Consider the following 25,016-nt stretch of genomic DNA (forward strand, 5'->3'; position numbering starts at 1 on the left):
ATGAGAAAAACAACAGTTGGCCATACAATGAAGACAAAGAACTCCAAACATTAACTAAATGCATGTTTGTAATTGTTATGCCATCGCACACTAAGGCAAGAGACGCCCGGGTAAGCTCGTCCCGCTGCTTCACGTGGACCAACTCAAGCTGACCAATGTCTATACGATGTTGCGTCCCTGGACCTCTTAATGCACACAATAAATAAACTGTAGATGGTGGTCGCAGAAGTTGTAGGGGTTAGCAATAAAGTAGGCAAATGACCAACAGCAATGATGACTGACGATATAAACAAGTACTAACGTGAATATATTCGGTTTACGAGAGCGTGTTGGTCTGCTTCATGTTCGTCTTCTCTTATCAAATCCCCATATAAACACACAAATAAACACACGTGTAAACAAACATGCGCAAGAGAACACTAGAGATAGAAGTTAAAGGTCTAGTGGGGTTCAGCTTTGTTCTCCTAATGATTGGTAAAACTCAGACACCCAAATCTGAGTGAACTTCCGTTCTCGAGATACACGCCTACAAACATCACTACACACAAACGAGGTCACAATCACACTATTACACAGATACACCTACTTAAAATAATATCCCAGTTCTCCCAGTGACTGGGGCATTTACAGTGTAAACATATCCACAAACAATCCTGTTGTCTCTTGTTGATCTCCTTCTACTCATGTTTGAACACATTTATCTCGAGATCAGAAGGGGTGTGTTTAATTACATTTGAAATATATTATCTTGTACTGAACTTTATCTACTCATTAGAGGATAACGCACCCTACTACACCTGTTAAAGTGCACACTTGGGTTACCGGAGTGACATATCCTCCACAACACAGCCGTGAACTGAGTTTGTACCCAGAAACCTGCATTAACTCCATAGCTGGTACATGATGCAACTGTATCATACAGACTGACTTTATTTTCTTCTGATTGTCAGTTATTCTGGAGATAAGCACACATCCGCTGAAAGCATTCGCGAACCACTCGCGAGGACTTGTGCCAAAACTCCAGACAGTTGGTGGCCAATACAATTAGTTCCCTCCGAGCGATGTCAGCCCCTACATCTACTGCCGATGTGTATCGACGGCAGGGACGAATATCAAGCTTCCGAACCGATTTTACTGTCTTTAATTGGTAACAAGATCTTTCTTTGTCTGCTGTCTAAATGTGATCAGAACGAAACGCGAGAAGAAGAGGCTTGTTCAAGCATGCTTACACTGTCTTTGAGATGGTCAACAAAACAAGAACACCCCTGTAAACATTTGTTTTTAGTGCCACCAAAATGTATTATAGTTGCGTGTTAAAATAAACTATTGAACTGATAAACATTTTTAAATAACTAAGCTAGAAATAATAAGGTATGAGCTTTTTTTTCCTATAAAGAATCAAAAGCAAATAAATAATGAGTGAATAAAACTGCCAAAGACATATGAGGACGTCGGGAAACTTCAGCCAAGAGTGACAGCGACCTTTTCATCAACCATTTGTCTACCACTGATGCAGAAGGATGTGCACATCCAAAAGGTTAACGACCCTGTTGTCAGGGGCAGCTGATCTCAGTTCTACCGTCTGTCACATCTGTGAACCTTTTTTTTTATGTGGAAGTCGCCATCATAGCTCAATGAAACTATTACACAGGCACGGAAAACCAGAGTTTACCCAGAGAATCAAAGAAAGTAAACAATAAGCTATAATTCCAACAATTCCTGCTCTCGTATCTCTTTTCTTTCCGCAAAACATGGATCTTGAAATTACTTTTGTCTTATTTCAACATCTGCCGTATTTAATAACCATTCTTCGTGGTTTTCATCTAAGCATGTGGGAACTGCGATCTATTTTTCGTTCATAACTAATTGTTCTTCCTGTTCAGAGAAACTCATCCTTTCAGAAGTTTTAAGACCTACATGAAGCAGACCCACAGGCCTGCACATCGTCCCTCGCGGCCATGAAGAGCGTGGCACTAATTGAGCCGTGACACCTTGGTGATGTCTGCCTTCAGGACGATTTAACTTGAGAAAATTCTCGAGCTAGATGACCAGACATAGCTTTTACCGATTGGTCTTCTGCTGAGTAATTACAGGCGGCAGAAGACTGAGTGTTGTAGCTCAACAACTGAACTACTGTTGATACAACTGTAAGTATAGGAGGACCGGCCAGACGACGCGCCATGGCTACCATCGACCGACGACGCTGCTTGAGTTACTGCGGGTGTTGGGTACAGTATGGAATGGTCAGATGACAACAGTGCTACTGGTTTATGGCCAGACACCAGGCAAGGCAAAGGATAATAGTACATAAAACTTTGATTTTTTCTCTCTCACACACACTATCTTCCCCTCTGACATACACAAACTAGCAGGTAGATGTGTATGCTGTACTGAATATGCCAAATCACATTTTCTATGTCCACTTTCAAAACTCTTTATATTCCCAGAAGGGTCTTTGGATGCTTGTTAGCAATAGGTTAGCAAACAACTGGTTATTTGAGTCATTGTGCCATTGATGTGATATATTTCGTATACTGGAGAATGAAATTATCGTTGAATATATACTATCTGGTTGTTTGTAAACATCACATAAAATGTGTCTAGCGCTAACATTCTTACAAACATTTTACTTCCTACCAACCATTTATCGCCTCTCGCTTAAGCTAAAATTTCTGATTAAAATCTTAATAAAATATTCGGAATAAAAAATAAATTTACTTTTTATATAAAAAAGGCTGATAATGTTTAGTCATAAATAGAACACGCTAAATAGCACACCGCCAAAGCTCTGTCAGTCAAGAAGAAATCCTGCTTAACTAGCAGCCAGAAAGATCGGGTTCATTACTCACAATGAATGATGATGATGAAATCGATGCAGCATGTCTTCCGTTTCGGCGTGGTCCTGGCCGTGGTGATGGTGTCTGTCAGTCATGAAAGCACCAAGGTAGATAACCCCTCAACCGAAAAATATCTGGAAAGAACTAATTAATAACCGCGGCCTGCAAACGACCACGACCCTCAAAAGGCCAAGAGTCTGCTTCTCACAGCGAGATTTTCTCGACTTCGGTCACCAGCAAACACCTGCCTCAGGAAACGTAGACCGCGTGACATTCGTTCTCCGCAACACGCACGTCTAAGATTCAGAAGCTGCAGGCCATCCATCCATACATTTTTTTTTTCTCTTCACAATCCGTACTTGTGTCGACCGTTGATTTATCTCCCCTCTCAGTCCCCCCATTCCAACTCGACCTTTTTTCTTCTCTCCCTTTCTGTCCTATTTTTTTTTTCGCTCTCTCTCACTCGTCAGACTTCGGAGACATGCTTAGGGTAGAGCAGAAATGGCCGAGCAGTGTAAAGAGCTCTGGCAAAGCCGGCGAACGTGGTCAGCGCGCGCTGCTAGCTAGAAGCTTATTCACAACTGCCAAGATGACTTTATCGTTGGCTCTCAGGCGCTGGCTTGTAGGGCGACGTGCCGGGCCATTTGTCTGGCATCGTTGCCGCTCCGGGGGCTCGACGAAAGCCGGTGAAGTTTATCTGTCAGGAAACGTAACTTTCGGATCCTTCCCACCAAGCTCCTCATCTCCTGTAAAGGAACGACAACCCGGCCGTCCCATCTTCATGCACTTTTTTTTCCCCCCGTTCTGATGGTGGGGATAGGAGGAGAAAGACGATGAGAGAAATTACGTGGGTGTTGTTCTGTCTGCCGTTTGTTTGTTCGTGGGATCCACAGCGGAGCCAGACTCGGTTCTGCTGTTGCTGTTGCAGATGTCGTTGGAGCGTGATGTTTTGTTAAAGAGAATCTGTCAACCGCATCGGTTGTCCAGCGACCCGAAGAAGCGATCAGTGAAACTGGAGATGGAGCAAAGCTGGAAAAACAAGCCTTTCAAGCTAAATCCTGAACGCTGCTGCTTTTCCATGGCAATGAAGGTTGTAAGAAATAATAAACCGGATATTGTCACTTTAAATCAAGTTGTCCATGGTCTATACCATTGTCAACGGTCTGTGAGTAGTCAGGATGACTCACTGCGTCTATGTGTGTATGCAAAGGCAGCTTCCACGTGCGCGGTGTTTGACGAATGGATTGTGGGTTGTTGCTGGCTGAAGTAAGAGAACGATGGGTTTGGGAGGAGTGGCTGGGTGTGACAATTCTTCATCAATTGGTGGAAAGAACACTTTTGCTTTGTGGATAGTTCAGCCGCCTTCTCTTGACCGCCGTACTTCCTTTGAAACTCCCAAAGCACAAGCCGGTCTCTAAGGCAACGATCCTCGTAAACGGTGGGATGGGTTTAGTCCATCGTCTGCTGTTGGTCTTAGCAATCAGGGTATCGACTCTAGATAAATGTTGTAAATCTCCAGTTATCACAGGCCCGCTTGCAGTCAGTATAATAACGGACCTCAGGCCTTCAGAACAGAGCGGGCAACGACACGCCTACACACACACGCACGCACACGCCGAGAAAAGTCTATTTGCTTGTGTGTGAGAGTGTGTACATGTGTGCATAATGTGTATTGCTACTTGTAAATATGTATTGTTTGCGTGTTTGTGAGTGTGCATGTAGGTGGGTAAAGCGTGCACGCGTACCAAAACAAACCACCAAACAGCCACACGACCTGTTATCGTCTGTTGTTCGCAGCAACTGGACTACAGCAAAGCTCGTCATCACACCAGTTACATTTGGTAACAAACAAACCGAGAAGATCCTTTTTTTTTCTCCAAATGGTGTCACATGTTTTACAAATGCCATAGATGGCGGCCAGCGATGCCAATGCGTAGTATGTTTCAGTAATAACACCATCAGAACTAGTGCAACATGATGGGGGACTGCGCTCAGGACAGATCCCTCCCACCGTGAGAAGAGATGGCTGATGGTAAGGCCAGTCCCAGAACAAGATTGACCATGTAATTAACTGATGTCGCACCCGACCAGGTTGGACAAGTGGTGACAAGGTGGCGAGCGCCATGGATGGTCACGTACTACAAAGCTAGTCTTCTCCACAACACTACCTCTGGGTGGACAAGAAAAGATGCATACTTCCTGTGTATGTGTGCGCATGTGCGTGTTTAAGGACGAACGTTAACTTACGACGTAGATGTCACTTCGACAGCGAGAGCCAGAAAGAAGAAAAAAATTATTTCATGTTGAGATAGCATCTTGCAATTGAGTATATATTTATTGTCGTTTAGTTATGTCATTCGGAATAACTCAAAGAAAACATATATTTAACGTTATTACAAGCTAGATTCTCGGATGACAGAGACAAGAGAGATACTATAACTTACTGACAGTGACAGTGGTCGATGAAGAAAATGGCACGATGCCTTGCTAGGAACTTTTGAGCGAAAATACTTGCGAAGAATGTTAAGTGCATTCAGGTCATGCGAAAATTAAAGACATCTGTTTCCACTCTTTGTCTTTCTGAAAAGTCAAGAGAAATTCTATCAACAATTTACCCGAGGCAGTAATCTAAAAGAACAAAATATTTTTGTGGACACATTGTAAGTGCAGCTCTTACAGAGAGTCCATAAAGCAGCTTAATGGGGCAACACACTCTAATGTAAACTTCACTCTTCTTCGTGGTCTTCGGTTTGTAATATGACAATATTCGTAAAGAAGACGAAGTGTCTGGTTTCTGAATCATGTTTAAAGCAATGAACTGGCCTCATAAAAGAAGAAGAAGAAGACATTCACAGAGGTTTGAATAAAGAAAAATAATAATTGATCAATGAAGGAAATTGGAACTAATGGCGCAGACACATGATAACATTCCAATAAATAGACGAACTTGATAGATAAAGATAATTAGGGATGAGTGTGTGTGAAAACATACATATTTTGAATATTTGAATACCAGTTAGAGCGTGACATATTAATAATTTTGAAGAAGGCGACAGATGAATACAGATGAAACTGCAACAAACATCTGACATTCAAAGACAAACTTCGCAACCAGTGGGGACAGATGCACACAAGAAGAAACTGCAACAAATCAGGCAGAAACTTGGACATGAAACTAAAATAAGTAGGACAGACACATAAAGATAAAAATCCAACAGATGAGACAGATTAGACCGATCCATAAAAGCTGCAAGAAATTGGTCTGACAAACTGGCAGACACATCGAAATACAACTGCAAATGGCGCACACGCAGAGACACGAAACTGCAAGAGATGGGCAGACACAAAGATGTGAAACTGGAGCAAATGAGATTTATTGAGATGCTGAAAAGAGCAGACAGTCGTATTCGACTTTTTTTCATCTACTTTCTAATCTTTTAAAAATAAAACAATATTCGACAAAAACGTTTTTGCTGGTTTTTGTAGATATTGATGGAATAAAGATGGAATGATCAAACAGATAGCTCAGGAGGCAGCGATTCGTTGGCTGGAATTCAACGAGGTGTCATCGCAACACTGGAGTCAGCGGAAGTCGCCTCTCGGAGGGTCTGGTGCCGGCAGTGCGCCCCCGGGCCTTTGATTGCTGACTGTCCCGGGGGAGCATGCGCAAGGGACACAGTCTCCATTTAATCAGATCAAACGAGTAAGGTAGGACCGACAGATCGATATACAAACTCGCTCGCAGCGCCCTCTTGATTTCTCGTCTTGTGGGAAACGTTGGCGTTGGCCTCAGCCACATCATCGCCCCGGATGCAGTGCGTTCAAGCGTCGTGTGTATCGCTTGCGAGATCACAACGCGAGAGTAATCGCTCTGTTAGTGCTGCTACTTCGCGAGATTCTCGCACCAAAGGCGAGATCAACCTTTTTGTACTAAAATGATTTGCTCGTGCTTTGTGTTGAGAAAAAAAAAAATCGACATGAGATCGTGTTTTCTGGCTTTACACAGCTGAATAATGAGTTAGTACAATGTCTTAATCATATTTTCATCGAAAGACATATTTGCATACATGCTTGTGTTCGTGTTTGTGAATGAGAAAGACTTGCAGAAATGAAGGAAAGAAAAGAATTGTGTTCATACACACACGCGCACGCACATCAGTTTGGTGAAGACAAGCTGGGTTCCTTTTCATCACCATCTTCAAAATACTTTATCCGGTTTACATTTATTTTCAATACTTACAGCGACAGAACAAAATTCTCATCAAGCTCTACTCTCATGGCATCGTTGCCAACAGCTGCTGTTATTATCAGTCCATCACGGTGATGGCGACGAAAGATAAGAGGAAGCAATCGATATCGTGATTGAAGAAATGTAAAAAATAAAAAAAAACCACAGTGTAAACAGCGGAAGATGCAAATCACGGGAGGATATCTTGCATCTACACTCCACGGTGGGTGAGTCCGCGGGTGGACAAAGGAAGGGGAGGAAATATCTTGGTGACTGTGGGTCGATAGACAGCCCCATGTTCCTGCTACAGATGCTGCTCCGCCGCCATGGTGTTAATCCCGACTAAAATAGAACTCAGCCCACACGGTGACTAATTACAGTCCAAGAGAAGCGTGCAGTGTGTGTGACTGTGTGTGTGACTGTGTGTGTGGGTGTGTCTGTTTACGACTATATAAGTGACAAATTAGGTTTGCGGAAAGTCAAGGTGTTCCAAGCTATTATCGCGAAAGGCCGGGTGCTGGTTATATTGCCATTGACCACCGCCTGTTAATTACGATGCCAGCATGTTCAATACTGTGAAATATAAACAGTATCAGTTCATACACAGATTAAATGGAAGCAGGTGGCAGCTCAGCGCTTAATCGATGGCGTTTAGGTGAAGGGCCGAGGCTATTCTCTGTCCTTAGATGATTACAGAAAATGGTTATTTTATATTTCGAGTAGTCGGGTATTTATGGAGCTCTTGTGAACATTTACAGTGAGTGTGCCTGTGGGTATTAGACTCACTTTCGATAGGGAGGTCGGGTGGTGCAACGGTTATCGCCTGTGAGGGGTGGCTGTCCTGGGTTCAGCTCTTGTCTCGGGCACGCTGTTCTTTCTGTGCATGTGGCATCTGTTTACATGGCTGACTGCCTTGCCGTGATATATTTATATTAAATGCTTAGTTGTTGTCTCGGTACAAAATACCCGCTTTCTATACAGCAGTTTTTGTCGGGTACTGGTCTTGTTTGAGATTCACGCGTATTCTTGACATAATATAAAAGATTGCTTGGAAAAAATAAATGAAAAATAAGAACAATAATAACAACAATATGGTTCGAATTGTCTCCGCTCTTCTGAACATACATACGTTTATTTATTAAACTGCTGCCTTGATTAATGACTTTGTTCATCAGTGTCTTTGAGAAAGTATTACTTGTGACAAGGTGCTGCTGAGATACATACATTACTCCTCAGTAATGTTTGATGAGTTCAGGAGGGCACCTGAAGATGAGTATTCTCAGAAGTGGAGATACAGGTCAAAGGAAATGAACCTTTGCCCTGTTGTCCATCCCTTAAAGGTAGGTAACCCAATTGATAAAACGAGCGTGCTTTGCGAGTGACGTTGCATGAAAAGAACTCTGGGAAGTCTGGGGAGTCAAAGTGGTGCCCCCCACAGACAAGACTCCAAATTGAAGATCGATTTCACTTTAGACCAAACGTATTTGCCTCCCTTTCTTCTTTTTTTTTTTTTCTTGCGCAGCCGCTTTGAATAAATTGACTAAATCTTATCAACTGGTTCGTTGCACACATACATGTACGTTTAAAAAAAAACGAGAGGGAGGGGGGATATGGTGTTTTACGCCGAGCCAGCAGCTAAGGTTATATCACGGCAAGGCAGTCACCCCTGTAAGCAGACTCCAAACGAAGAGAAAGAACAGCGTGCCCGATAAGAGATCCGAACCCAGGACAACCAATTCTCACAGTATTGATGACTGACGCTAATTGTTGCTCCAGCAGATCACTAATTAGAAAAAAATCGAAGGGGTTATGAAGTGGTTCTTTAACTGATCACAGCAGAAGATTTACTCTGAACAGGAAAAACATTGTTTCTTAAAATCATGTGATAATAAAGTACTAACCTTCGTACACACTGATGATGACTCGTCACAAGTAAATAAGTACGAAGCAGTTTGATTCGTCGTTATACTCACACACATCTGTCATAACCTTCTCTCCCCCAAATACGAGCACGAGCGCGCGAGCACACAAACACACACATAAAATTCTAAATAAGAAGTCGTTTACTTTACAACTCTAACAATACTTTTGTTTGGACTGCTCATTCATAACGATATTATTTTTAATAAAGAGGAGACAACTCCATTCTACAACCTCGCAGGGAACTACGCCAGGTGGCGGTTATCGATCCTAGACGCAGCGGACGCCGCCGTCAGCAGTTTAATGGGAGATCGCCGCACAGCTCCACCACCATCCTTGCTGCGCAGCATCACCGACGGCGTTGTTTCCCTTGGATTGCAAACTCCCCCACCCCCAGTTCAGATCCCTAATCTCTTCTTTTAACCTTTACAGGATTGCGGTTTTCTACCGCCGAAAACGAAATCGTTGCAGTTTAGAAAAATGTTTACTGCAAAATTTGTTTTGAAAAGTAAATGAGTTTTGACGGTGTTTAGCAAAGGATGAGAGAAACATACTTGCTGCTGTCTTCATTACGTTTATCGAGTACATTTTTGAAAAGACAAAAGAAATCACTGTGGAGGACTACCAACATTGTATGACTGGTTACAGATGCAACCTTTCGATTCACGTTCTTCATACGCCCCGGAACACACACACACACACAGGTGCTACAGCAAATCAAGTTGCAATAGCAGCTACAGATATCTAGGGATTATTTGATCGCTTGACTTCACACGCTTCACACTGTACTCCCCCTCACACATCCAATCCTCTTCCGCACTCTCACAAGCTACAGCAAATCGAGTTGTCACGCTTTGTGCGCACGCGTCATGCATACCTTTACATCCTTCAAAGTTCTTGTGCGAGAGGGAGCTAATCCAGCAGAAAGTTTGCCGCACATGGAAAGACGAGTTGTCATCGACCAGTTGACTATCTTGCTTTTTCTGACATGCTCGGAGGCTACCACTCCCTCTTCCCCTCCCTGTCTCCTCCATCCCTAGTTTTGGCACTACAAACACGCGCTTGATGGGGTAGGGGCTGGGCGTTTGATCTTAGTAGTCCTCCTAACGACCTGTCGGTTGTGGTGGGAGGAAGTGGTACGATTATGACCATTTGAGATTCTTAAGCCATTTTCTTCTGCCCAACTCCAATAATATCCGACAAAACCATGAGACAAACATTAGACAGAAAACAAAAACATATTAGGATACTATCACTCAGAGCACCATCCCGTCTGCACCCAAACGCCGAAGACAGTCTGTATTTTATATATATATGTGTGTCTTAGTGATTGTCTGGGTAGCTGGGTGGATTAATGATAGATGTGTTTATGTGATGGACGTCGCAGTGTCCAAGGAAAAATGTCAAGGCCAGATAAAAGCATCTCAACCCCGTTCTCAAACGTGAGTACAACTGTGTCTCAGTGATCCAAGACTACTGGACAGACCCGGCACTCACTGTAACAAAATCTGCTAAACTAATAATGTCAGATATGTGTAGCTGTGTATATATATATCTATTGACACCTCCTTCCTCTGTTTTAAAATCAAGAACCAAAGAAGTCCAAGAAAATACAAACGCATGCATCGTTGATTGCTTATGAAAAGTCCACATGCAGCGGCATAGGGTTCCAAATGCTGAGACAGTATCGCCTTACAAACACCAATATGGCCGCTAGTCGACTTCATGCAGAGCCAGCCAGGGTCTGTCTATTAGTTTCGGATCACTGTCCGGCGGAAGTTATCACGGGTTTAGACAGTGCATTGCCATGACGTCACACAAGTCAACGTCGGAGTAAGACCCTCGCTCGTTCCTTCGGTGCAACTGCTGAAGGCGAAGGTCTGTACAACTAACTGTTAGCCTGACACAAGTCAAAATAACGAGGATTGCATGTGTGTACAGCTAATACTGAAACTACATCTGTGCGTGCCCCGCACACACTTGAGCACGCATACAAACACACTGGCACACACATAGGTGCATCACGTTCTGAGGTTCTTGGTTAAGATGCGATGTGATGAAGTACAAGCAAAAATGATGCTGGGTTTTAAACTGGCTTTTCTTTCCCAAACTCTTAACATACATCACTGTTAACTGCTTTTTAATTAGTTTGTTTGTCTTCTTTATAAAAAAAACGAGAATGTATGTGCATTGATTTCTGGGATGTTGTGGTTTTTCCTGGAGTAAATAGAGATGTTGCATAGAGGAAGCTACATTGTAAACACCTCTACCACTCGTTCGCCGTGCATTATTGCCATTTCTTTATCCGTAAAGGAGATACGAATGCTCAAGAATGGCAATCATTGTGTTTTATGACGAAGAAAATCCATAACAAAAGTAATATTGAAAAGATTTATTTGATTCACTTGAAGAATGCATGCACGCATAGGAAGGTGAGCGAAGAGTTTTGGATGGATGGGCTGGAGAAGGATATATATATATGCACTTTTCTTTCTTCCTCTCTCTTTATATATGTGTCATTGTGTGTGATAGAGAGCTCGCATGTACATGAAGTTGTCTCTGCAAACACACCTGACATCGATTTCCCTCCCCATGCTGTCTAGGCTAGAGAACTAGACATAATAGATTACGAATGATTACGTGACAGAGAAGAGTATAATCGCCATAATAACACTATTTATAGCCTCCACGACACAGTAAAAATATATCTGATGCAAGTCAGGATCCGCCACAAGTGTCAGCATCCACACGAAGAATTATTGCGACACCAAGCAGAGCCCACCCCGTGAACACCATAATAAAGAAAATTGAAAGGTGGTTACCCGCCATGTGTAACGGAGTCTGGCGTTATTTTTATATCAGTCAATATGTTTCCTACATTGAGAATAAGACCAATGACACTGTAAGGACGGCAGTTATCAGTCACGTGGGGCACTTGTAGCCTCCTGCAACAGTCAAGTAGTTGGAGTTGGTCTGGTTCGGGTATGTGACTCGGTACGACAGCCTCACACTGTGATAAAGGGTACCTTGGAAGAAAGTTCGTTGCCGGGGTGGACAGAGGAAGAACTGAAGGAATGGACTAGTCGTTGGATGCAGGACGAGTACCATCGGACCAGCTGAACCTTTCATCGGTTGGTACCAGTCGACGGATGAATAAATGAACGAATGAATAAATAAATTAAATGAATTTGTATGTATAGCTTGATATATTATCCGTGTGAGAGCATGGCTTTACTGGTCGTAAATTGTTACTTTACTTGATCTGTTTTGGTTTAAAAATAATATTCTTGTTCTTATTTTGTTTTATTTAGCTGCTTGTTTCAGTTTTGTACTTGATTTTTTTGTTTGTTTGGCTTGTTTTTTATTTATTTATTTTTTTTGGATTGGGTTGGGGGGGGCTTAGTGTTCTTTTGTGCGCTTTGTTTTATTTGTAGTGTTCACGGGGCCAATTTTGTCAATTTTTATTTATTTATTTATTTATTTATTTATTTGCTCAATCTTTGGTGGGAGTTGATGGGGCTGAGAATAGGAGAGGTCCAGTCTCCTGTCCTTGCCACCTTTGCCATATTAGCCCTGTACAAGCTCAGGTATCCCAATCAACAGCTAAGTCAACTGAGTGAAATGCGCGGCGCCACGCGGGTATCGAATGGGTTAATTTGTGCTACTAAGGGTTCGGACTCCAGCATCCGTATTCCTCATTGGAGGAGGGAGGAAACGGTGGAAGAGAAATGAGGGATCTGAAGGGGGAGAGTCTGGAGGGGGGTTTTGTGAAGAACCCAGCGACTGCGTGAGAAGACAATCTATGGCTGGGCTGCGACAGGCACATACTTGCATTATTTATGAAGTCTCGACAATGTTTGCTCTTCGTCAGCACCTCGGGCGGCAGCTTATCCGCTCCCTTGTGTCCTCTCGACCCTTGACCTCTAGTTATCTCTTGTAACCCGCGGTGCATCACTCATTATCCGAGGTGCCAGCAATATTCTAATACTTAATGACTAATCAGACATCGTGTTCACTAATTGGCTTTAGGTGTGTACCTCAAACACTAGGAACGAACTAAATTTGTCTATCGCATTAATTTCATCGGAAAATATTTTTTTAAACTTTGGCTTACTGATTACAATTGTATATCAAATAGCCTACCTTTTAACCTTTATTTAACATATCGAGGTTATTAAATGTAAAAAGCCAAACATATCAATATACATTTCTTTTTCTCATTCTCTCACTCTCCATTCCCTGCTGTCTAAGTCGTCTAGCTTTTATTTTTGTATTTGAACTCTGCCTGACTTTAACAATGCCTGACAGAATGCAAAGATTTTTACTGTGTCTACATGGAAGAAAAAGTTCTTGACAAAAGCGAGTAGATATAACTCGATCTGTTGAAGAAAGCGTCAGCGCATATAGAGGGAAAATAAGAAATAATAAATGAAGAAAAGGGACAGGATTGAATAGGAAGAATAAAGAGACTGCTGCATGTGCTGGATCGTAAGCTGTTAGCGCCCGCGAAAACCGACTTTGCTTGTAGCTTGTCAAATAAACGTGTTTCAGATGATGGAAAAGTCGGCGGGTGAAAGATAAGAATTGATTATTCATGCAAAAAGCGCGGGTCCAGTAATGGCTGAAGTCTTGGGGGCCATGCATGGTCCGAAGGAAGGGGTCCAAGAAGTCGATAGTCTGGCATTGCCAGGAGATTAACCCTCGGGGGTTTCCCAGTTGCAACAAGATGCTATCATGTGACGTCAGGTTCAGCCAATGAGCGATCGATGGCTCAGCCAGTCGCCAGCATAGCGAAAATGCGTTAGACGTGGTTGTGATAAAATGTCATCAGACCACCCGACTATTGACATACCACAGTTGAGGTAATACGCCATGTCCAGGACCATGTCTGGCAGAGTGCAGAGAGCAAGGAATTGGCGAAGGTAGAACAGATGATAAAATGGTCCGAGCAAACACACGTGCCATCCAAACGGACAGAAGTAGTGATAGGGAGGGAGAAAGGAATGCAGACAGACAAACAGACAGACATAAAGAGCATATTTATGTAAGGGTAATACAGATATAATTATGTCCCAAGATATAATTTGAGGTCAAGATTATTTTGAAAGCCTGTAACAAGCAAGTTATTGCCATTTTCCTTCTCATCGTCATCGTCATGGTCATCATGAATAAATATAAAAAATCTCAACAAAACAAACTTCATTTCACTCATACTAAATAAACGTACACTCACACGCGCGCGCACACACACACACAGGAATCCACTCACACATTTACACAAATCTCGGTGCTTTGTTTCTCCTGGATATCGTCAGCCTCTGTCAGTAGATTTTTCTCCTTCCTCCCTCCCCGAATACCATCAAATATTCCTGAGCTCTTTCCCTGCCAGCCACCTTCATTATTTTCTCTCAGTTCGGCAAATCCAACCATAATATTTTGTCGAACTCAGCGAGCCTGCTAGGCGGTGTGGGCCTGTCTGTTTGGCTAACCGAGCTTGACACAACCCTCCTCCGATATCTTTCGCCCCCTTTCCTCTGCCTGGACCTTCTTTTTAATAAAACAGACTAAACAGTCAGCAGAAAGGGCACTAAGCAGTCTATTTTTCTCAGAATCCATCTCGACCTACAATGACCACTTCGCCTTATTCTCGTCCTGAGAACAAACATTACCCGTCCCATCATCAGCCCTAACGCATCCAAAAATATATCAAAACAATTTTTAAAAATGAGTTTGGTGGGGAGGTAGTGGATAATGTCGGGGAGAGAATCAGAGACGACATCGATCCGTTAGCAACGTGCAGTGATGCACCACCTTCTTTATCTGTTTGCTTTGCTGTGGGGCCGGCTTTTGATCTTCAAAGGCGAAACGTGGCCGTCCATTAGAAGGGACGGGACGGCAAGGTGCTGGGATACTTTTGGCTGAGGCAGGTTTAGTTCTGACCAGTGGACTGCAAAAGGAATCAACTGATCCGATGCTGAGCCATTCTCTCCACATACCCCATACCCGTTCAACCACCATTTCCATCCGCTCCGACTGCCACCTGTTTCACACTTGAAGTCCCTTCGGGGTGGCCATCAGAGAACCCACAAAGAGGAACAGTTGTTCGTGAGGGTACACCGCATGCATGCCAACAACATCCTTCCGATCAGCATGCACTGAGAAGAGCATGCATGAGTCAATGAGAGTCACTCACTTGTCCGATTTCTCTCCAAACCTGCGCTACCTTTTCTGTCTGTCGTGTTATCTCTTACGCTTTCAGACTTAACAAATATTAATAAGTTATAGTCATACAAATTTCGCATGAGAATGTCGCTTACTTCAGTGTCTCGTTTTACAGGCTAGACGTAGATGAGATCGTTCTTGATGTACCCTACCTCCACCAGTTTACTTTTAACTTCTTTCTTCCCTCTCTAAAATCTCTCCCAATATTTAACCCCTGTCTTCTTCTCTGTTTTCTGTCCTCTGTACCTGTCCTTTGAACAGTATTTTTGTATTTCAGAATTATGTAAGAGTGCGTCAGAAGAAGTAAGAAAATAATGAGCAGTTTGGCTATAGTTCATTACACAGAAGGTGGGGGTTTGTGAGGGAAAGGTGGGGGCTCTTAAGACGAAATACATTGAAACATTTTATGACGAGGTTTCACATTTCTTTGAGATGGTAAAGCTGAAATAAGAACACACACACAAACACACACATGTGCGTGCGCGCGGATTACCTGCTTTCATACATCACAACTTCTCTAGGATCAGTGAGAGAAATATGGAGAAACCCTCCCTAAAATATTGCTGCTAATAATAATATGGTGAAACCTTTTGACTTGTTTGTTATCCGGTTAGCACCAGTAAACCAGGCTTTCAACCTGCCTGCCTTCTGCAAGCTTTTTGAACTCCATCATTAGGGAAGTGGCAAGTCTCGTCCACAAGGAAAGCGCATAAGGGTTACTAGGGGTCAGAAGAGCAATACACTTTTTTTGCGAGGGTTTTTCGTTCGGATGACATATCGCTTCTGCCAATCAAACATGAAAGCCTCTAGATTCAAATTTCAAATCACGAAACAGTTTGCGGGGGAAATTTTTTTTCGCGGGATCATAATTAATAACGATATGGCAAATTGTGAGGAAAAGCTGACAAGGAAAAATGCGAGCAAATTTACAATTTGATCCCAAAAAGATTTAGACGTCAATCACTGATCTCCCCCGGAAAAAAACAAAAACAAGAAAATACAAAATAAGCGCATTTTGAATAGTTGGTTTACTTGAGTTTCGCACTGTGGGTGGAATCCAAAAAACCCGAAGAAAGCCCTGGATGGCCAACCTTCAAAAGGGATAAAGTTTCGAATTTAAAGATAAGAATGTAGATCCCGAGACAAAATTTGAACCTCGGACCGTAGATTTATCTATTTATAATCAGTGCTGACTCACCACATTACCAAATCGTTGAATCCTTTTTGAGACCTCGTGTATTCGTAAAAAATATATTTTAAGGCATGTAACATTTCAGAGATTTATTTATTTGAATACGGTAGTACTTTGTCTACATCAGAAGATAGTTCTTGGGGATTCCTATGCCAAGTGCTTGTCAGCAACATACAGTCAGGTCCTACTCAAATCAGAATCGAACACGTCACCATCGAGTTTAAGCTACAGTGCCATCGGTAGTCTATTTGATCAGGCTCTCAGTGACTTTGACTTCAAATTTACATTATTAAAACGAAAATTACTCCTACTGCGGTTCAATCTGCTCCAAGTCGCCGCAAGGGTAGTGACACCATGGGACAAAGGATGTGAAGTGAAGGCACAGCACTCATTGTAATTGGCTCCATCGTCTTCATCCAAAAATCGGCTGCATAGAGCTCTTCTCTTTCTCCTTCCGTCCATAAAACGTGTCCTGGGAATTTCAACATTCTAATATTTATGGACACTCGTATTTATGGAACAGACATACCACGGCTCGTGCCATCCATCCCATCTCCGACGTTTAAATATTATATTATATATTAAATAATATTATATCATTATCTTATCATATTCCAGTGAAAATTAAGGAATAGTACTGTGTGATCATATTTATTAATACACTTCTTTTTAGATGACTTTTGTAATCTCAAAGAAACGCAGACAGATATTAACTAAGCAGATCACACCTCTTGTCAGTGATTATAATTATTACAGAGAAATTACAAAATATCAAAGTAAATGGACTACCTATTTCGTAGGAGGCTAAACCTTTCCATAAACAATCTAAAGTTTACATTTCCTAAAAGCCTAGCCAAGTGTAAATTGGTAAACCTACACAAAAAAATGCAGAAAAACATTCTCAGAAATAATGCAAATCTGTCTTTATGCAGTAGTTTTGGACATTATAGAGGAGCTACAACTAGAGCGTTGCTTCACAAAAGAAATTAAAATAACTGGTTTTAGACATTAGTATTTTCCCCTGACTTTGCGTCCCTGAAAGCAAAAGAGAAAGAAAAAAGCAAGATGTGTGACTCAGAGCCTCATGTGGCAAAATGTCAGGAGTGCTGGTTTTGGATATCAACAAGACCATAAAAGGAAAAAGAAACAAGCACCGATGCCGTCTGATACAATACGGCTGTAGTTGTTTTTTTAATTAAAAACTCTTATAAGCTAAGAGTGTTCCAAGTAGAAACATGATGTCATTAACTGAAGTCAGTGAGGACATGGTTTCCTTTTTTTAAAACCACTTTTAATGACCTTCAGACTATATCAAGCAGCCATTTTCAAAAGTCTCTGTAATTCTAGGGGATGGAGGGCATGTTCTATGTCAAGGATTCCTCATGATTTTGTCAAGTTTTGTGTACTGTGTGCAAGGACCAACAGGTTGAGGCCATTGTTATGACTGTACAAATTTCTGACCGCTGCTTTGTGAGTGAATGAATTGTGATTGTATGGAGTCTATATGGGGGTTGGCATTGAGTAGGTTGAACGTGTGATGCCATTGTTGATGTTGTGCTCTGTTGTTCTAATCCTTGCTTCATTACAGAGCTGGTGAATAATTATCATCTGAAAAAAATAGTCTTATTTTATCTTATCGAATTTTATTTTCCTTTTTAAAGTACATTTAACATGAGAATGAAAATATAGATATTAGGGGAGATAGAGGTAACTTTGTATCTAAGGAGTGTTGAAGGTGGAAATTAGTTGTGGATGTAAAAGTGCTGTCCTCTAGAATACCTCTCAAATTATTTATAGTTTTCTATTATATATTACACACGCAGTTTTCAGAATCACAACGCTCATTAATAACCCATGAGATATCTGAGACTTGTAGTGATGAAGTGATCACGCGTGGCAATATTCATGTCATAATGACACTGTATACTCTCACTTCACTGTAGAGTACAATACATACGAATTTGAAAAAAACTGCAGTAAAACCCAAAAACATTAATGAAATAAAATAAAAAATGTATTAGCTTAATGTCTTGAAAAGTCTCGTATTTTAACAAGATATTTCTGTCGCTGCTTTTTGAAGTTATTTGCTCGGGATTATCTGAGGATGGGTTGCTAATAAAAATGTATAAACATGACAAGTCATAAACAACACGTGGGTAAAAAGTCACGTGATCAGAGGCCATTAGCAGAATATAAATCAGGAACGAGCATGAAATGCCACAGAATGACTAAGGAGCATGGGCCTTGTTAACAGCACGCGTGGAAGATTTTATGACTTGGGTAGAATGGCTGTAAAGGACGACAACTCTTTGGCACATGCTAATTGCGGAATGAGCCAGGCCGGCTGTCAACGAGGACGGCTTTGTTGCAGACGACCTAACGGTCTGGACATTGCCTCAGAAGTGTCGGGATGTCAGCCATTGTACAGACATTGGGACTGCTTCATCCCGACAGCAGTAAGCGTAAAACCGTACATGAGACCAAACAAGGGAGGTAACACATGGAGCACTGTACTGAGGTGATAAGAGAAATTCATCCATGCAGAGGTGTTTTTTTCAAAGCATAACTGGTTAAAGGCAAATAACCAATCATAGATGATCACACGTTTTACATTTATGATGCAAAGTAATAAAACCATATTTAAAGAACAGACTTAAACAAACAATAATGGCGAACATCTTGCTGTTGTCCTCTTTCAGCAAGTACGGTTCATTGCGTCCAAATATGCAAGTAGGTGATGTCCAGATAAAAGAAGAACGATTAAGTAGTAAGGCTCAGCAATATTTCCGTAATACGAATTAACATGTTGTGTGTGGGGGGTAGGAGGGTTTGATGGAGTGGGGGTGTTTGAAGGTAATAGTAAGTCGATAGATGATTCCAAAGTATACCCCCATCTCTTCCCCTTCTCCGCCAGTCCCCACTACTCCCCTCCATCTCATTCTTACTCGAAAGTACAAAACCAGTTGTTTAAAAAAAAAAAAAAAAAACGGTTACCGAATCGATTGCGCCGAGTCGCAGGCTAGCCAGAGGGCGCTACCGTACACATGCGATTTACACAGACCCTCCTCGGCCGTGCTGGCTTATCGCTTCGTCTAGCCTGGCAGAATGACAAGCAGCTCCGTACAGTATTAAAAGAGGACATCTTGCTATAGTCAGACGAATTCAGCAGCTTAAAGAATAACTCGAGCAATCGTCCACGGCTTTATGTCTGTTTTTACATTGCGCCATCTTTATTTTCAATTCGTTCTTTTTCCTGCTCTTCCCCTTCCCCCTTCCTTTCCCTTGTGGCTAGCGACCTCTGGTTGCCAAGCGACGTGTGCTGATGAACAGACGCCGATCCATTTTATTCAACATGGCTGCCACAACCTGACGCAAGGCTTCCCCAGCCTCACCACCACCACCACCACCGCCACCATCACCACCACTACTACCGACCAACCTCCCGCTGGCCGCGCTGCGTTGCGCTGTGCAGCGCTGTGCGGCTGGCCCTTTCTCGGCGCAGCAATCAATATTAACTGTTGCTAAACCATAGAATTTAGTGGCCATGCTTCATCAGTATCACCACCGTCCACAAACAAGCTCATTACTGCCGGCACAACACCTGACAAACTACTCTGTTTCTTCGGTGAAATTAGAACAAGAAGGCAGCGATGAATGCAGACCCATCAACTACAAGGAATACAATAGCAAAATTTACTCCTTCTCTCTTTCTATACATTTTTCTCCATCTCATTTACTCTTTCTATGCCTCTCTCTTTCTTTTTAGTCCGTCTATTAATCATTTAGAGAAGTAGGCTTAGTTTTACCGCTTAAAGATTACAATAAGATAGAATCGGCTCAGTGGTGTATAAACCTCCGTATTTAAATATTTCAAAAGTAAGATTCAGTGAAGACACATTGAAGCAAACCAGATTGAAGGCAATAGATGGCAATATTCCGGTTAAACCGTGAGGTAAAAATGGCAATGCATGTGCATGCAAAACAGTGGCACCAGTGTCTTGTCATCTGGAGCGTTCTGGAGAGAAAGGTCACCTGAGATCGATGCTGTCAAGACTGAATTGAGAGCTAAGAACCTTTAACTGCAGATTAAACGATTCAGGACCAGGTTGGGGTGGAGTACTATCTAGTTACAGCTCACGAACATCAGCTGATAAAAATGAATATCTTATCATGTGGATTTTTTTCTTGAAATATATATCTGTCCGACTTCTTGCCTCTAACCTTATTAGCTATCTTTAACCATCCATGATCAGAAGATTCAAAATAAATACTTATTTGTAAGGACAGACACAAGTTTACAAAGAAAGAAACTAGCAACGTACACACACACACATACACAGGGATGCTAACTTACATTGGCACGCGCATTCTCACACGAACGGACAAAAAGACAAACGGAAGGACGGACACACTGGGAGTACTCACTCAGACAGGTGATGCATCTCAGTCCCCAGGGAGCGCGCCTTGACGGGGGTGAGTTTCGGCGCTATTTTCATCCAAGCCCATTTACACTTCCCATGCACACAAGTCGGTCAGCAATGGGCGCCTGTGTCCCACACCAGTTCCACTCCAAGGGATGAATCAACAATGGGGAAATTCGCGTGCACGCTTAGGAAAAATAATCGAACTACGATCTGAGCAGGCGTTGAACTGTGCCGATATGACAATGTCAACCTTCCGGTAGTCTGCACTGCACTTTCAGAAAACGTATCGCAAGAAAGTTTGGCGGGAAAATTTAAAAGAAAATTCTGTCCAAGGAGTGCACAAAAATGTCAAGGGTTCCTTCAGTTCCTACTATGTGATGGAAAAGTTTTCAAGATGTCCTGTGGGAAAAAAACTTTTGAAGCAGAAAAATGCTCCTTTCCTGTGCAGGGAAAGAAGTTACAGGAATACTCTTGCCGGAGAAAAGAACAGATTCGGTGTAACTGAATCACGCAAGTCCATAATGTCGGCTTAAGACCAAAGACCCGGTAATTCTTGCTTTCTTCAAACTTGGTGCTTATTTACATTCTGCTGAGACTCAGAGATCAATACAAAGGTCAGTGAATCAGTCGCTTCTCCCAAGTCCCATCAGCTCGATGTCTTTAAAGCAGGGAAAGCCAACTCCCGAGACCAAGCGCGGACAACTCTCTCTCTCTACTTTTCTAGACGACAGATGGTCCGGGTCCGTATCTTATCTTTGGAGAAAGACTGGTGAGCCGCCTCTCCATCTGACTTAACTCCCCTTACGACACCAGTCAGCTCGCAGTGCGTCTCCACGAAACACTCCACGTCGCGGTCTTGGTTGCTGCGTGTCCCACCTTGTACTGGCTCAGGAGGACATTCATGCCTGAAAAACCGAAAACTAAGATACTTCCGTCCCAGGCACGACACCACAGGTGTAGTTGTGTCAAAGGTGCAATCTCGCCTGGAAAAATAAAGTACGAAAAAAAAAAAAGGTAGGAGGAAGAAAGATTTTGTGAAGATCTAGCATCCAAACAAGTTTTGGCACCGGTCAGGGTCTGGCTACCCATCTGGACAACTCGTGGCACTATGGTGTGATAGTACGCCAAAACTAAACAGTCCTGATAGTAGTAGTACGGGAGCACCGTATATGTCCAAACTGGGCGGTTCCGACTGGCGAATTTGCCGGTGTGTGACTGGCTGGCTGCTTGATGTTGTCCTCCACCCTCTCCATCCTTAGCGCCCCCCACTGAGTCTGCGCGCCCAGAGGTCGATGAGGTTGACGGTACGTCCACACTGAAGGCAGGCGTGTAAAGGTTTACGGGTCAGGTTTTTGCCGCTCTTCTAACTGGCGGTCAGTTGGCATCTTCTTCCACGACACATTTGACACTGACACCAAAGATCCTTTAGCTGACACACGGCAGCAGGCTCTGCGAGGGGAGGACGGATGGGTGGCGAGGGATGGGGGAGGGTATTTCTCCTTCCCCCCTTTACCTCCCCCACACGCACACGCACGCGAGTGCCCTGTCAATCACTGTCTTCTGTTCGAACGGCCTTCCGCCGCCACCGCCTTCACCTCCACACCACCATCAGCCACAACGTCTACCACCACCTCCTCCTCCTCCTCCGCCTCCCCGCTCAACTGACTCACTGTCGTCCCATGTTTCATCGCTGCGTCATGGGTGAGAAGCGGCAAACTGCGCGCCCGAGCACGTACGGACACACACACGCGCGCACGCAGGCGAGTGCATGCAGCGCGCACGACACACGTGAGAATGAATGCGTGCGTGCGCGCGCACACACACTCACACACACACATCACGCGCGGGCCCACTGAGCATGGCGAGGAGCAGCGCCACACACGGCTGTGCTAGCTTGGCTTTTCCCAGTCCTATGTCATTCACTGACGCACGCGACACACAAGCACAAACGCATGCACGCGCACACACCACACGTGCACACGCACACACGCGCATGCGCTCTCTGTTGCTGCTGCTGCACAGCCGCTGCCGGTCGGGATCTGTCATTGGACTGCAGGCGGTTGCAGTCACAGACTCCCGCACACGAGGGTACGACTAGCGGGACGGCGCTACACCGGCCTAAAATGGAGGAAGATTCTGTTATTGGCGTATTACAATTAGAGCCACGTCTCTCTCTCTATCCTTTCCCCACTCTCTACCCCATTTTTTTTTAATTCCTTAGCGCAGCTTCCAGAAGCGGGTTTGCTAGCTGGACCCTGACACGATGCACAGCGAGAAGCAGGTTTGCAAGGGACACAACCCTCCCTCGCTTTAGCTAGTCTCTCAGTGTGGTACATAGAGTGATGCTGGGAGAGTCCATTGTCGTCACGTGACCCTTCGCTGGTTCAGATATTGTGACTAAGCCTTCACACACAAATATGTCCGTTTATAGTCGTTATTCGTGTCGAAATGCAAATCTAGCGATGGAGCTACGCTTGTGACAAATATCTTGTACTTAAAAATGATTTGTCTCCCTTTACTTCTCGGTCTCTCAGCACTATTCTGTCTTTATCCTTTGTCGATATTATCGCTTTATCGAAAGATTCCACAAAGGTCTCGTAACCAAGATTGATGTGACTCGACTAGTCACTGATGAACTTACCAGCGGCCCCTACCCCTCCCTCCTCCATCTACATCCCTACCCTGTGAGACAGACCGACTTCTTAAACAGTCTTAAGACGGACGGACAGTGTCAATCAGACTCAAACAGCCAGACACCCGCTGCACTCTGATCCCTTCTGTCCCACCTACATCCGTTGCGTATCACGTGACTTGTGCTGACCAGGACCGGGCACCACACCCACTCGTTCAGCCTAATCACGTCACAGCAGGCGGGAGGCTCATAAAATATTTGCGTCCGTTTTCTCTACAAGCCACGAGTGTCGGCCCCTGCATGTATCCTTCGGATCTCCGGGCTGCACGTCCGGCCATGCCAGTGTCCAGTCTGCATCTGATCTTCATGAAAAACAAAATTGTGATTCTGGACAACTGTCGCTAGCTACCGTTTTTTACCCGTATACGTGTGTGTGTGTGTGTCCCCGGGTAGCCAGCGTTGTCGGGTGGGGGGTAGGCGCCGGTAGTAAGCCCGCGACGTGCTTCCTGTCCCGCGGAGGCTGTCTAGAGGGCGCTAGCTACCGGCGGCTGCGTCCTCCCACCCTTCCTCTCCCTCCGCCTTCCGCTTTTCCTGTCTTATTTACTAATCAAGCTCTATTTTATGTGTCTTAGAATTGATGATTCAGTTTTTCCTTTCTTGTTTTCTTCGGGTTGGCTATTGGTACATCTGCGTGACAATTCTTAAGCACAAAAATATAAACAAACATTAGACCAAAATCGGCAAAGGGTTTAATAAAATCATAAAAACATCATGTAAAAGCTTTAATTCTATTCATTATTTTCCGGTTAAGAAATACCCTGAAGTGCTTGTCATAGACAGTGATAAACAATATTAAATCTCGCCTTTGGAACGTATACTTTATTTCCGAATGGGATTGCTACTTATAGGGCTGGACCACCTCACCATGATGTAGACTCACTTGTTGACTCCGAGTAAGACATGACTAATCAGCAGCCGAACAGCTAGGCAATCATGCTTTAGTTAATTGTTTGCGAGAAATACCAAGAGGGTCGGTTGTTTCTGGGATCAAATTTCCGCTCTGACTGTTGTTCTCGCTCTACACGGGGCTGCTTGCTGTGTTCTAGTCTCAGATCGCAGGTGATATAAAACACCACTTCTCTCCCCATGTTTTCTTCCGCAAGCACTCCCCCCCTCTCTCTCACTCTCTCTCACTCACTTGATCTATCTCTTCTTCCCTCTCTTTTTTTTCTGCGACGTTTATTTGCGAGACAGGTCTTTGAGAGGCTAACATGGGGTTTAATGAGAGAAAACAAGTTTTAAAAAACATTCGCTTGTAGTTTTTCTTCCAAGAAAATCCGCCACCCTTCCAGCATCTTGCATCAGATTCTGTCCATCATGACGCATGAGATGCAGGAGACTGCAGCCCTCGCATGTAAGAGGGCGCGTGATTGGAGAGGGAGGGGAGGAAAGGTGGGCACAAGACCGCCCTCATCCCCTTCCCCCCAGCTCCTAATGTTAGGACCCCCTCCACCTGTTTCGCTGTTACATGGATATTGCTTAAACTGGCTGGTCTGTGATA

At 43.5% G+C, this 25,016-nt stretch overlaps 1 protein-coding gene across 8 annotated transcripts in view; it reads right to left on the bottom strand.

Moving 5' to 3' along the window:
• The window catches only part of LOC112563593 (innexin unc-9-like), a 185,222-nt gene that overhangs the window by 33,832 nt on the left and 126,374 nt on the right, over positions 1–25,016 (bottom strand). Inside the window, exon 1 of one of the 8 annotated variants that reach the window (XM_025237737.1) lies at positions 20,825–23,035. The exons of the other annotated variants lie outside the window; for them this stretch is intronic. Coding sequence (XP_025093522.1) covers positions 20,825–20,895 — 71 coding nt within the window. The 5' untranslated portion in view covers positions 20,896–23,035. Of the gene's footprint in view, positions 1–20,824; positions 23,036–25,016 lie in introns of those variants that run through there. 8 annotated transcript variants of the gene reach the window in all.

Source organism: Pomacea canaliculata, linkage group LG1 (genome assembly GCF_003073045.1).
Source record: "Pomacea canaliculata isolate SZHN2017 linkage group LG1, ASM307304v1, whole genome shotgun sequence".
Lineage (NCBI taxonomy): Eukaryota > Metazoa > Mollusca > Gastropoda > Architaenioglossa > Ampullariidae > Pomacea > Pomacea canaliculata.